At 47.2% G+C, this 15,226-nt stretch overlaps 1 protein-coding gene across 1 annotated transcript in view; it reads right to left on the bottom strand.

Annotated features, from left to right (window-relative positions):
- The window catches only part of ETS1 (ETS proto-oncogene 1, transcription factor), a 107,486-nt gene extending 96,014 nt beyond the window's left edge, over positions 1 to 11,472 (bottom strand). The window contains exons 1-2 of the mRNA XM_028707424.2: positions 11,332 to 11,472; positions 3,928 to 4,010 (exon numbers count right to left, since the gene is read on the bottom strand). Of these exons, the coding sequence (XP_028563257.1) occupies positions 3,928 to 3,999 (72 nt within the window). The 5' untranslated portion in view covers positions 4,000 to 4,010; positions 11,332 to 11,472. The remainder of the gene's footprint in view (positions 1 to 3,927; positions 4,011 to 11,331) is intronic.
- Between the last annotated feature and the right edge of the window lie 3,754 nt (positions 11,473 to 15,226).

Raw genomic sequence — 15,226 nt, 5'->3', positions numbered from 1 at the left:
GCATTGCTCCAAAATCTTCTGATATTTCTTTGGCTCCATATGTATATTCACGGCTATACGTTTCAGGAAAGAGTACATGCGAGCCATGTCTCTGAGCGCTTTATGGGCCCAGAATGCCAAGCAGGATTAATCCAGAAACTGACTAATGCTTCTGGAGAGGATTCCCACGCAGGCTCAGCTTCCACCGATATCAGAAGTTATTAGGATCAAGCCCTGCAAGGGCGAAATGCGAAATTCTGACTCCGTCAGAGCAACCACAACATTCCCCAGGCTCGGAAATAACACTGACTGTCTACAGCTCACCACGGAGTCAGAATCCTCAAGCAACAAAACTGCCCAAGCTGGCCTTGGAAGAATTCCACCGTGGAGCATGGCTACCAGTAACTGGATACCATCACAAATGTCAAGATGATCCAGGAGGGTCAACGCAAGCAAACCGGGGAGATTTACGGACATGTGCATTGTTGGGAACCCTTCGGCCAAGTTGCCCTTAGTAGCCCCAAGTGCACGAGAGGCAACTTTGAGGCACTCAGGGGAGGGAGATGGGCACTGCAGGGTTGCCTCCAGCACTCGCCCTACTCAGAGTAGAATCATAGAAGTGTAGGGCTGGAAGGGACCCTGAGGATCATCTGGTAGTTCAACCCCCTGCAATGCAGGAACATGCAGCTGCCCCATATGGGAATCGAACCCGCAACCTTGGCGTTATCAGCCCTAACCAACTGAGCTATATGGTGCTGTATGAGCTGCAATGCTCCCCCCCCCCTTAGAAAAACAGGCGCCAGTACTCACCATGAAGTTGTTGCACTACCCTTGAGCACCCCCTTAAAAAGAGCATTGGCTATATGAGTTATATGAGGCATCATTTAGCCCTCATAATGCAGGTATCACTGCTTAAGAATCCCTGACAGACAACTCCCTGGGGTGGGGGGTGATTATCGTTTTGTATGTTACTACGCTACGTGTTTTTGTATTTTTATATTGTAAACTGACCTGTGATCCTCGGTTGAAGGGCAGTATATAGGTTCATTTATTTCAATGGGTCTACTCTAAGTAGAACTTAATTGGATGGGTCTACTCCCATGTTAGGGACGCGGGTGGCACTGTGGGTTAAACCACAGAGCCTAGGGCTTGACGATCAGAAGGTCAGCAGTTCGAATCCCTGTGACGGGGTGAGCTCCCGTTGCTCGGTGTCTGCTCCGGCCAACCTAGCAGTTCGAAAGCACATCAAAGTGCAAGTAGATAAGTAGGTACCGCTCTGGCGGGAAGGTAAACGGTGTTTCCGTGCGCTGCTCTGGTTCGCCAGAAGTGGCTTAGTCGTGCTGGCCACATGACCTGGAAGCTGTACGCTGGCTCCCTCAGCCAATAAAGCGAGATGAGCGCCGCAACCCCAGAGTCGGCCACGACTGGACCTAATGGTCAGGGGTCCCTTTACCTTTACCTTTACTCCCATGTTGCAGAAGGTTTGTGGGGTTGTTTTTTTGCACCCGTTGCCTGGCTACAGAAATTCAGAGAAGTGCAAATCTCAAAGGAGGACTGGGTTTCGACGCACGGATTGTGTCAGAAAACGACAATGAGGCAACCCTATGGTGTGTGTGCAAAAACCATCAACCACAGCCCTTAAAAAACACCACAATGTATTTCCCCCACCCCACTGCTAACCCCAAAAGCAAGCAGGACAATGTCACCACTGGCTTAAACAAGCAGGTCTTTCAGAAATAATATGACACACATGGGCGTAGCTGGGGGGAGGGCAGCTGCCCCCCAGATCAATAAAATTAAATAAAGATACATAGCAAACTGAGGTTATGCCCCCTCTAACAAAAGGCCTATCCTGTCCCGTCCCCCGCAACAAAAATCCTGGCTACAACTCCTGTTTGCCATCTATGGAAAGAAAAGGTGTAACAAGGAAACAGCTTGTGGGGGGTGATAATGGGGGAGGCCAGTTGCCTAGATGGGGCCAGACCTTGGGACAGCTGAGTTCAGGGGAAGGAAACTCTTTTTCCTGTTATCCCAAAATAATAGCAGGCTCAGCAGACCTTCTGCCAATGACGTGTTCTGCATTCTCTCCTGGCTTCTGAGGCTCTTCTGCCTCACACGAGAAACACCTCAATACAAACAGGACCTTATTTTCTTTGAGGGCCATCTCACAGTGAGACCGCAGCTCTAGGCTCTGCAAAGTCCACCGGGGCATTCAGGAATCTACCAGGTTCCAACTAGTTTCCCAGGACCCTTCTTTTGTATTTAGACTCAGGGCTGTATCTAGTGTTCTCCATCCACTAGCTCAGGGGCTGTTGAGCCGGCAGACAAGGGAGGTTTTAATACCTTCTGCAGCGTAGAAATCTGGTGTGACCATTGTGCTAGCGTGAAATTGTGCTACAAATTGTGCAATCTATCGTGCGGCGAGGTTACCAGCAAACTGCTCGTCCATCCTCTTGCACAACTGGCGCAAAACATTTCACTGGCGGAAAGAGGATCCCACTAAGGACCTTTAACAGGCACAGGCAAACTTGGCCCTCCAGATGTTTTGGGACTACAATTTCCATCATCCCCTGACCACTGGTCCTGCTAGCTAGGGATCATGGGAGTTGTAGGCTAAAAACATCTGGAGAGCTGAGTTTGCCCATGCCTGGCCTTTAGCCTTGGGTGCAACTCCATGTAAATTGGCAGAGGCAACATTTGTACAAATTTGTCTCCTCTCCTGCACTCTTTGTTTCATGACCCATTTCCTCTTCCTTGGCAAGGGCCACTTGATTGCTAACTCTTGAACTGCAAAGGTGGTGTTTGTGGGAAAAGCCAATGCCAGGTCTGGGGGCACATCGATGGGTAAATGACAGAGCCTGGAGGTGATGCCCAGTGGCTGGGGGCAGATTGGGAGTGAAGCCCAATGTTTTTGCATATGTCTGGGGACAGACCCCAGCACAAAAGCACTCTGTGCATTGAATACACCCTTTTCTGAGAGGAGGCAGAAAGGCTTTCTTTTTATTGGCAGCTGGCCCCAAAGGAAAGGAATCAGAAAACCATCCCCTCACCCTGGTTGACTGGCAGCTCCCAGTGTAAGGGTCACACCCTGCAGAGATCTCATGTTCCTCAGAATTGCTCCTTGACGGAGGCTGCTCACATCTTCAGATGTGAGTCACCGGTCTGAGCAGCCTGTGCTCACAATGGAAGGCAGCAGGGGATGTGAAACTCACAGCATCCCTTGCCTTTCACATGAATCAAGACCGACACCCCGAGATCCTTCCTGCCTGAGCACCAATAAAAAGGGGGAGGTTACCCTGAATGCCTATCCCCACACCAAGTCATGTGTGAAGTGGACTATCAGGTGCTGAGATATCAAGGGGTGAAATGCGCGCATGAACCAAGCCCAACCTCCAAATCCATTTCTTTAAGAAAACTTAGAAAACCAGGAAGTTTGACTTATCGAAGGATGCTTTGTGATCCGCCTTGCATCTTGTTTCATAGAATTGCGGGGTTGAAAGGGTCATCCAGTCCAACCCCTTGCAATGCAGATTTGGAAAGTACAGATTATGTAGGTTTGCCTTCAAATACACACTGAATTAAATTTCTCTCCCATCTCCAGCCTGTAAAGAAGTCTGCTTAGTCCAAAGTCTGAGTGAGCTCAGTGGAACTTCTTCATAGAATCACAGAACTGTAGAGTTGGAAGGGACCCTGAGGAGGATCATCTAGTCAACACCCCCCCCCCCGCAATGCAGGAATATGCAGCTGTCCCATGCAGGGATTGAACCTGCAGCCTTGGCGTTATCAGAGCCACACTCTAACCACCCAAGCAAGCGCTCACAGAATTGAATCCTCTGTTTATTCTGAATGTTTAAATTCAGTTGATTTGAACCCTGCCTGAGATCAGTCCATTCCCTGCCTTCTGTTGCCTCCCCACCCAAATATTGTGCCCAGCAGAGCCTTCCTTACCATCACAGCAGGGCGGGCCAGAGGATAGGGGGCTGGGCTTCCAATGGTCGTATCCATATAGTAACTCATCATCTTTGAGGCACCTGCAGAAATGGGAAAGGACCTGTTAAACGAATTCCCAAGAGGTGGACATGATGCAGAAGGTGGATTCTCTTGTCTGTGTTGCCTTTAGACTGTAGCCAATGTTCTCTGTCTGCTGGTCCAAAGACCTTTATGTAGAGTGGGTGGTTGGGTTGTAATGTTGTCAACAGAGGAACTGAGCACAACAGTCTGTTGTGCAACAAAATTACCAGCAACCTGCTTATCCATTCTCTTGTGCAACAGCATCCCACTAGTGCAAAACCTTTCACCAGCAGAACAAGGATCCCGCTACATGACTTTAACTTAGCGCTAAATTAGAGACAACCCTCTGTTCATTGGACTCAGGCTTCTGAAAAGATGAGGTTGCTGGTACTATTATTATTTAATTGCTTTTTACAGACTGCCTCAAATCAACTTACAAAATATTCAAATGCATAGCAACTGAAGAATTTAAAATTCCTAACGTGGAGTAAAATATAAAAACAATAAAAGTGTACATCAACGATATTAAAATGAATCTGATTCTATCAAGAGCTGAACTCCAAACCAGGCCATACTACATTATGATTAAATGGATATCCAGACACCTGAAGGTTTTGGCCTGGGAGATAATGTTGGCGATGTTGAGCCCAGATAAGTTTCCCTGGAAAGAGTGTTCTGTAATTGGGGAGCTACCACTGAAAAGGCCCTTTCTTTCATCGCTCCCTAACCAGAGACACACAGACAATGGCTTCTGGTGACACATGTAGGGTTCAGGTAAGTTCGTAAGGAAAGAGGTTTGGGGGCGCCAAGCTGCAGAATCAAGATGGCGGACTGAACCTTAAAAAACTTCCCTGGTTTCTTAGAATACTAAATAATCCAGGGAATGAGTGCAGTGTCAACTTGATATTTTGTGAACATACAAAACACGGTCATTTTTCATCATTTCAAAGCCGCATCCCCAGCAATATTTGAGACTCTTAGCTCTGAAGGAAACTGGTGAGTTCTTTAAAGCTCAAAGGGAAAGCAGATTTCAATTTATTAGGATGATGGGAGCAGTTCAAAAAAGAAAACAAATCCTTATGGTTGATTGTGACATGAAACAGCTGGCAAGAAAGGCAGAAACTGGTAGTTTCATTTCTTTCTCTGAAGGGCTAGAAATATCTCAATTTAAGCATCTTGGACTCCTCTCACTGATGGATGGATGGATATTCCTGAGATTATACAAGCAATAAAGAAAGCAGTGAGACATGCGATAGTATAGAACCAACGCAGAGCTCTGGCAAAATGTGCACCGTCTACGTAAGTAACAAATATTTCAATTACGAAAGAAGAACACACAAACAAAATATCCCAGTGCTAAGCCCTGGTCATTGAAAGCCACTTTAACTAGTTCCTCGGTTACAGAGAAGACTGAAGTTGGCTGCTTGGAAGAACCAGCAGGAGGAAGATCCAGCGCTGAGGTCAATCCAACCACCAGGGAAGGTATCTCTCTGGTCCTCGCTGTTCTTTGGTGGTTTGGGGTGAATTCCAGGCTATGATAGTCTGACAGGGAGAGTGGTGATGTGTCTGGACGACAACTCCCATGATCCCTGACCAGTGGCCGCATGGGCTAGGGCTGATGGGAGTTGAAGTCCAACAACATCTGGAAGGCTACATGTTCTCCATCCCAGATTTAACATCTTTGCCCTCCCCTGAAACACAGGAAACAGCTGAGTTCAATGAGACTGCAGCCCAGATAGGTTTTTGGATTTACATCCGAACCAACATGCCCAGGATTGTATTCAACTGACTTTTATTCAGGGTAGACCCACAGAAATTAATGGTCATGACTAACTTCAGTCTATTAATTTAAATAGGTCTACTCTGAATAAGTCTGTTGAGTACAATTCTTAATTACTTGGAGCTTTATAGAAAACATTTGGATGGTCTGAAGCTTTAATACTGAATCCTGTCTACCAGTAGAGCTCCCATATTTGCATGGTGGACTAAATGTGGGCAGCTCCACCAAGACCTTGGTCTCTAAACATTTTGCTGATACTGACCATAACTAGTAGGCTTTCTACCATTCTATGATTCAAACTACTAGAACAGGCTTCCTCAACCTCGGCCCTCCAGATGTTTCTGGCCTACAACTCCAATGATCCCTAGCTAGCAGGACCAGTGGTCAGTGGGAATTGTAGTCTCAAAACATCTGGAGGGCCGAGGTTGAGGAAGCCTGTACTAGAACAACAAGCCAGCTGCTTTAGCAAAGAATGAGGATTGCTCTGCAGCCGACCTTTGTCAAAACTCTTTGGCCTTTCGGTGTCTCAGTGCAAGTAAACAAATACACAGTTACAATTACAAACGAGCTGGTGACTGCGCAAAAAGTGAAGTGGAGCATGTGAAGCGAAATCCTTATAAATGAGCTAACATGATCACCCACATCCCTGGGATTTAGACAAGCTAATCAGATATAGTGGTAGTGATAATCCTAATATAGTATAGAACAAAGTTGTACTCAAAACTAATGAACTTAAAACAAAAAAAATTCCTTCCAGTAGCACCTTAAAGACCAACTAAGTTAGTTCTTGGTATGAGCTTTCGTGTGCATGCACACGAAAGCTCATACCAAGAACTAACTTAGTTGGTCTTTAAGGTGCTACTGGAAGGAATTTTTTTTGTTTTGACTATGGCAGACCAACACGGCTACCTATCTGTAATGAACTTAAGTTAGTCAGATCCATTAACTTCAGTGGACCTTCTCTGAGCAGGACTAGCATTGGCTACAACCTTTTTATTCTTACTATTTGCAGCAGCAGCATTTCACGGTGTTCAAAGCACATTACCTTTTAAACCTCCAAGAAAGGTAGATTAATATTATTATCCCCACATATTATCTTTATGTTGCAGGTGGGAACATGGCTTGTCATGAGCTCATAGGGGTGGCCTTAAATGAGCCCGTAGAAGTGGCAAGATTTGAATCTGGGACTTCCCAATTATCACATTAGCCTCACAACCAGACAACATAGGCTCCTGCCCTTTGGAATACACAACCCCAAATTGGCATCATTCCATAAGCCCACAGTGGCCAGTTTTCACTCTGCATCTCCAACAAGCAAGCCATCTATCCTGGCCAGTGAATTTGGGGAGTTACTACAGGTACAGACTCCAGTTGAGCTATACACATGCTAACGAGTCCTGGCTTTCTTCAATTTGGTCCGGGCGGGGCGGGAGGGGTGACTTCTGCTTATAAAATCCCATATCCTGCCTTCCTCTGCTCACCATTAGCCTCTGAGAACATGAGAGGCAGGGGCTATGAAGGCGTAATTAGTTTTGGCGAACATCACAATCAACAGCAAGGAAGAGGCGGTTGGTAAAACTGACAAGGCAGGAGGTCAAGGCAAGGGCACTTGCGAGGAACCCAGCAGATTGCAGGTTGTGGGTGACCATTAAAGCCACAGAGGGCTGCTCCATTTTAGGTCTCAGTCCCAGAGCGCAGGAGCCGCTGATAATTAAAGGAAGATGTGGATGGCTGAAAAGGTGCAATGGATAGCAGGGCTCTCAAGCAATTAAACCTTCTTGGCTTCTTGTTCGTTAACGGCTTGCCATTTACCCAACTAATTAACTCAGCTTAAATGAATCACAGAATCATGGAGTTGGAAGGGACATCCAGGGTCATCTAGTCCAACCCCTTACAACGCAGGAATCGTGAATGCATATCACTCAAATAGGTGCCTTTTTAAAGGCACTTAACATATGGTCTAAAACAGGGGTCAGCAAACTTTTTCAGCAGGGGGCCGGTCCACTGTCCCTCAGACCTTGTGGGGGGCCAGACTATATTTTGAAAAGGAAAAAAAAGAACGAATTCCTATGCCCCACAAATAACCCAGAGATGCATTTTAAATAACAGCACACATTCTACTCATGTAAAAACACGCTGATTCCTAGATCGTCCGCGGGCCGGATTGAGAAGGCGATTGGGCTGGATCCGGCCCCCGGGCCTTAGTTTGCCTGTTGATTGTTGTTTAGTCGTGTCCGACTCTTCATGACCCCATGGACCAGAGCACGCCAGGCACCTCTGTCCTCCACTACCTCCTGCAGTTTGGTCAAACTCATGCTGGTAACCTCGAAAACACTATCCAACCATCTCGTCCTCTGTCGCCCCCTTCTCCTTGTGCCCTCCATCTTTCCCAGCATCAGTGTCTTCTCCAGGGAGTCTTCTCTTCTCATGAGGTGGCCAAAGTACTGGAGCCTCAGCTTCACGATCTGTCCTTCCAGTGAGCACTCAGGGCTGACTTCCTTAAGAATGGATGCGTTTGATCTTCTTGCAGTCCATGGGACTCTCAAGAGTCTTCTCCAGCACCATAATTCAAAAGCATCAATTCTTCGGCGATAGGTAGTTTGCCTACCCATGGTCTAAAACCCCACCTCTCATCGCTAGGCAAAGGAAGTCCAACTTTAAGATTCTATTTTCCACACCTTCTTACAGTAACATACCAGAACCAAAGACAGACTCATAGAATTAGACAAGTGCACATCTTGAACCCTTGGCAATTAATTGATTAAAGGTTTAGCTGCTGATTCTACCCATTAATTGGAGTGGGAAGGGGAAGACCTGTTAGGCTACAGGCAGGAATAAATGGGATGCCAAGGAAGGAGTGCCAGCTTCCCAAAGGGCAACCCCAGCTCAAGCTCTCCAGTTTGCCATGGAAGCACATCCCATGATGCCCTTGATACCCTTCCCTTCCCCAACTCCACACAGCTGGCTGCCGTGAGGAAGGAAACACCCCAGTGATTGCATCATTTACTATGCAGTTGTATAACATGACTGGGGAGAGAAAAGAGAAGAGCTTTTGTGGGGTGCTGCACTTGGTGTGCTGGACATAACTCAGATTCACATTGTTGCTCCTGGGCTGACTTTCAGCCAGTCACCATCTTTCTGCCTAACCTACCTTGCAGGGTTGTTCTGAGGATAAATTGGAGAAGGCGGCAGCGGAGGGGGGGAAGATCCCTGCAGGAAAGGGAGCATTTTTTTAAAAAAGTGACTTGCTGTTTTCAATGACAGCCCCTGTGACCAGCATGGTATCTGCTTCCAGTCTTCGCCTTTGGCAAATTATATATATATAAATTTAAAACTTATTAAATTTTAGATTAAATTTTTCAAACGTTTTCACAATAACCATCCAATCAAACACATTGTTTCATACGTTACCTTCCCACCCTTACTTCAACAGTGTTTTTACTCAGACCTTTTCTCCTGCGGGTTAAGAACTTAATTCATTCTGGAGGTCCGTTCTTAACCTGAAACTGTTCTTAACCTGAAGCACCACTTTAGCTAATGGGGCCTCCTGTTGCCGTTGTGCTGCCAGAGCATGATTTCTGTTCTCATCCTGAAGCAAAGTTCTTAACCCAAGGTACTATTTCTGGGTTAGCGGAGTCTGTAACCTGAAGCGTCTGTAACCTGAGGTACCACTGTATTACAAAGTGTTTCTCTATTAGAATTATTTTTATCATTTTTCTTCTGCTTTTATCTCAAATCCTGCCTTCAGTTTCATTTGACTGTAATTGTTTCTTGTTTTTTTTTTTTAAGTCCACGAAAGGCCTCCATTCTTTTGCCTTTGGTATTCATTTCTGAACTTGTTGAATTGAAAATAATTGTGGTCTATATAACATCATTTGCAGACCAGGGGCAATGCATATCTTCAGTCAGGTCAAAGGGGCCAGCCAGGCCCAGAGCCAATGGAGAGGTTAGACCCAGTTATGGCTATGATCCTCATCAGTTTCCTACCTTTAATTACCCGCACAAGTCATCTGTCTGCAGACACCTATAAGATGAAAGTGGCAGGCCTTCAGAGGCATTGCTCCTTAAGAGCCATTAAGCAAGGGGAGAGGGATTCCTGCATGATATTCAAAGCCTCCATGGAATTGCTGGCTTTGACAGTATTGCCCAATGCTTTTAAAAGCGTGGTAGAATCGCACATTATGTCTCAATTAGGAACTTGTGGTGGGGAAGGTAAGAACTGTTTGCCTGGGCGTAATTTTCTCTCTCTCTTTTTGGACGAATCACATTATCTCATGCTTCCATGTTGTAGGACGAAGCTGTTCTTGTTATTAACTCTCCAGTGGGTACTTTAAAAACAAAGGACAGCTTGATTCTTCAAGCAGTCATGCTGAAATATACATTGCTCGCTCTCAGGTTAGCCCACCCCACAGGGTTGTTGGGAAGGTAAAATGGGGAGGGGGAAAACCACGTGCACTACAGGAGCTCATTGAAGAAAAGGGAGACTATAAGTGCAATAAATACATACATAAACTGGGAATTATTTAGCCTCGAAGACTTTGAGGACTAGTTGCGTACAATGCACCAGGTTAGAAAACAAAATGGAAAGCATAAGCTGCAGCTAAAAATTCCCACAATGCTTCCTAGAAATACTGGTCATGCTGGGAGACCGTTCTTCGTAATGCACTATTTTCTTCCTGCAGAAATGATGTGCTGGTCCATTTCAGACCGACAGCTTTGCTCTTCTTCATTCAAGTTCCATTTTCCTGCTACTACTCTTGTCAATTGTAAGAGAAGGAGTGGAAATGGGAAGTGGGGGGGGGGAGGGCGTGGAGAGAATGAGGATGCTTCAAAACAGACACCAAATATATCTGCACAAGAATCCTAAAGCATGCCATCCAATGTTGATGATTGATAAGATTAATGTTAATATTGTATAATGCAGCAATTAAGGATAAGAATAAAAACATCAGGGCTGGAAGGACAGGAAGTCAAAACGAAAAAATATAAGTGCATGTGAAGTAAATTTGTTAAAACCTTTGAAAGAGCTAATAAAAGTTAATATTAAAAAGGTAATATTTTATTATTATCACTACTGCGAATCAATAGGGTTGTCTCGAAAGTTCTTCCCTGGGGAGACTCATTGAAACTAATTCATCATATCCATTAACTTCAACGGGTCTACTCTGAGTAGGGACACAAACCATAGCAACTAGCACCCCAACTCTGGACACCCTGCGGAATATCCGCCTACCGAGCAATGTCAAAGCTTGAGAAATTAGATCCAGCCACTGAGCCCAGAAAGAAACGTCTTCCCCCTCTGCTTTATTCGTCACCTGTACAAAGCACCTTTCCACTGCGGGAGTTGGAATGGGTGCCTGACTCCAGATTGGAACGTTCCCTCCCTTACCTTCTCTACAACCCCTTCCCCACGGAGTGCTGGAAGAAAAAGCGAGTCATAGGTCAGAAAGCATCGTGGACTATCAGTGCTCCCAACCTCCAAACGGGGAGGGGGGAAGAGCAAGAAATAGGAAGAAATTACCAAGAAGTAAAGTTTTATACTGGCTTCCTTTGCAACTTGCCTGGGCAGAGAGGAGAGAAAAATGCTGCGCGCGGCTGGAGGAGGTTTTCTTGCTTTCCACGCCTGGCTCAGGACTCTGATCCAACTACCTGGCAGAGTCCTCTTGGCTGGGGCTAAAGAGGATGGAGCTACCACAATGCTCCTAGCAGAGGCGCCTCTTCAAATGGAAAGAGGGGTGTGGCCAGGGGCGCAGCAGGCAAAGGGGCAGCTGGATAAAGCCATCTTTCTCTCCCCCGCCCTCGCCCGCGCACCGCCAGCAGCAGCGCAGCAAGGGAAACCTGGCGCGGTGCCACCGACAAATGCAATTATGCAAGCCAGGAGCCCATCCAAATGAAACTGTCTTTCCGATAGAAGCCATATTGGGCGGCGAGGGGTGGGGGCAGAACAAAATAGCTCATTCGCCTGCCCTTTCCCCCTTGCCCAGGTGGACAGAGTCATGGAAACACAGAACTGTCGAGTTGGAAAGTATCCCAGGGTCATCTAGTCCAACCCCCTGCAATACAGGGTCCCTCCTCTATTCTGAGTTTTGCCAACTATTGGCCCATAGCTGCTTTGCTGAACGGTTTTTGGTTTCTGTGTTTCCAGCTCTCAAGTCCCAAAGGGTGTTATTTACAGAGATCTGTCGTTTCCCAATCACAATGAGGATTTGGATGTGGTTTGGTCCAGCCAGCCAGGTCAGATTGGGTCTGATCTAGATTTACAAACTGAAGCCACAAATTGGCTTGGGGGTCTATCCACAGATATATTGAGCGGTTTGGTATCATTCATAATCCTGGCTACCTCAGGAAACACCCTGACTCAAGATTATTTGGGAATAAAGGGAGACCTCCCTGCTGCTCACTTCCGTCCATTGTGAAAACCGTTCATTCATGTCCCGCTGCCTTCAGCTTCCTGTTCCTTAACTCGTTACCCATCTATAAAATGACTTGTCCTCTTGTGCCTGCTCCCACTACTAAGTTTTATCAAGGTACTTAGATGCGCTTTAAAAACAAAAGCAAACAAACCAGGTTACCAGATCACTTTTGGCTATGAGCCTGTTGACCCCCACAAAGAACTCTAAAAGTTTGATGGGAGGAGGATTTCCCTTCACAGATGCCATGCTAATTTTGCCTCAGTAAGTCTTCATTTTTGTTTCCTCTTTGTTTTATTTTATTTCATCCATAAAATTTATACGTTGCTTGATTTGTTAAAAAGCCCATCAAAGTGGTTGACAAAAAGATCAAACAAGAAAAACAAACGTTTTGGCAAAATACATGGATCGGACCATAAAGAAAAATATACACACTACAAAACCACTGACTTTCTGGATCAGGGCCCCACAGCTGCTTTTTCTTCACAATGGAATTATAGATTCATGGAGTTGGAAGGGTCCCAAATGGTCATCTAATCCAACCCCTCTGCAATGCAGAAATCACAGCTAAATAAATTGTGACCTTAAGCACCCCTTTTTTGAATAGCGTGCTCCCCACCCCAATTTCAACCTAAGTGACAGACTAGAGAGATTGGTGAAGCATGATTATTTGTATGTTAATCAACCCAGACCTGCAAGCTTCACATGCCATCCTGAGGCAGGTGCCAGGGACTAGAACATGGGTAGGCAAACTAAGGTCCGGGGGCCCAATCACCTTCCAATCCGGCCTGTGGACGGTCTGGGAATCAGCGTGTTTTTACATGAGTAGAATGTGTGCTTTAAATTAAAATGCATCTCTGGGTTATTTGTGGGGCATAGGAATTCGTTCATATATTTTTTTCCAAAATATAGTCCGGGCCCCCACAAGGTCTGAGGGACAGTGGACTGGCCCCCTGCTGAAAAAGTTTGCTGACCCCTGGGCTAGAGCATGGGTAGGCAAACTAAGGCCCAGGTATTGGATCCGGCCCAATCACCTTCTCAATCCGGCCTCCCGGAAGGTTCGGGAATCAGCGTGTTTTTACATGAGTAGAATGTGTCCTTTTATTTAAAATGCATCTCTGGGTTATTTGTGGGGCATAGGAATTCGTTCATTCCCCCCCCCCCCAAAAAAAATAGTCTGGCCCCCCACAAGGTCTGAGGGACAGTGGACCAGCCCCCTGCTGGAAAAGTTTGCTGACCCCTGAACTAGAATCCTAGCAGGCCCTCCTTTAACAGCGCTCTGAGCTGGTAAGCGCTAGGCATCTGCGTCCCTCAGCATCCCCAAAGTGTGTCATTGCAGGAAAGCAGAGTGTCAGCCCCCAACCCGTGCCCTGCGGAGGTCTGAGAGCCAATCATTTTAATTCCCCATTGCATTCTAGAATGGTGCTATCCTTGGGGCTGTTATGTACTGAGTTGAATAGGATCCAAACTGCAGCAGTCTGATTGGTCCTAGAACAATAGGATCCAAAAGGCAGCAGTCTGATTGGTCCTAGAACAATAGGATTCAGAATGCAGCAGTCTGATTGGTCCTAGAACAATGCAGCAGTATGATTGGTTGGCAGGAACTACCCAATCATGCTCCAGATAGAAGTGAATCCACAACCTGATTGGCTTACAGTAGAATTCCGGAACTAGCCAATCATGTGCAGCCCATTGTGTAAATAATGTATATAAAGCAGATACTTTGAGGGGACTTTCATTCATTCCTCCTCACCACTATGAGCTGAATAAAGAGCATGAAATCACTTTGCGACTCTGAGTATATTTCACTGGCGACGAAGGTGGGATCCCGCTGAGCTGACTGCCACACACAGCACCGCAGCACCGCCACCTGCCGCACCGCTGCCTCGCACCGTGTATCCAGGCTTCAGCTCCGGGACACAAGGAACTCAGAATGGCAACCGACAACAGCTTCTCGCCGTTCAACCCAGCATCTGGAGACTGGGAAGCGTACGCCTCCCGTTTCACCTTCCTCCTAGAAGCCAAAGGGGTCACCGACGAAGAAGACGCCAAGAAGAGGGCGATATTCTTCAGCGTCTGCGGAGAGGAGACGTTTGAAATCGCCCGGGCTCTCCTTGCGCCTGAAGACGTCGCTACTGTTCCATACAAAACAATAATGGAACAGCTGAAGGGGCACTTTTCGCCACAGCCCTCAGTGGTGGCTCGTCGAAATGCCTTCTACGCAAAGCGGTAAGCCCCTGGGGAAACCATAACTGGGTTTGTGACCTCTCTCCGCCAAGCCGCCCGGTTCTGCAACTTCTCAGAGCTGGAGAACATGCTTCGTGACCGCCTCGTCGGTGGCCTGAAGGATGAGAAGCTGCAACGACGCCTCTACGCTAAGAAGGACCTAACGTTCCAGGTCGCTCTGGAGGAGGCCCTGGCAACGGAAGCTGCCGAGAGGTCGACGCAAGAGGCACGGCCGAGCCTGTCATCCCAACCGAGGGTCCACCACGAAGACCTCACCGACGACTCAGGATCCGACAGGGAGGAGGTGCACCGAGTACAGCAGCGCACTCAAGCAGCCCACATACCACAGCTGCCTCGACGAGAAGGAGGGAACTGCGCAAGCTGTGGAGAAAGTCGCGAGAGGAGGACCTGCCGTTTCCGCAACGCAGAGTGCAGACAGTGCAGAAAATTGGGACACATCGCCCGGGTGTGTCGGGCTCGGCCCACCCGACGCCAGGCATCAGATGACCAATCCAAGAGCCCCAGGTCCCGGGGCCCAACACACCAAGGCAACTCGACGGAGCTCACGGACTTCCAGGTATACCAGTTGCCCCACCCCAACGTAGAGAAAATATATGTCGAGGTACAGATAGAGGGGGCCCCATGCCGCATGGAGCTTGACACGGGTTCAACTCTATCCATAATCTCGGCAAAGACCTTAAGAAAACTGTGTCCTACCGGGGGTCCCAAACTCAGGCCGGCCCCATTCACCCTCCGGGACTTCCAGAAACGTAAGGTCCCCACAATGGGGGTGGGGACCTTCAGGGTGCAATACCGAGGG

This window comes from Podarcis muralis, chromosome 15 (assembly GCF_964188315.1).
Source record: "Podarcis muralis chromosome 15, rPodMur119.hap1.1, whole genome shotgun sequence".
Classification (NCBI taxonomy): domain Eukaryota; kingdom Metazoa; phylum Chordata; class Lepidosauria; order Squamata; family Lacertidae; genus Podarcis; species Podarcis muralis.
This window is presented reverse-complemented; position numbering and strand designations above follow the sequence as displayed.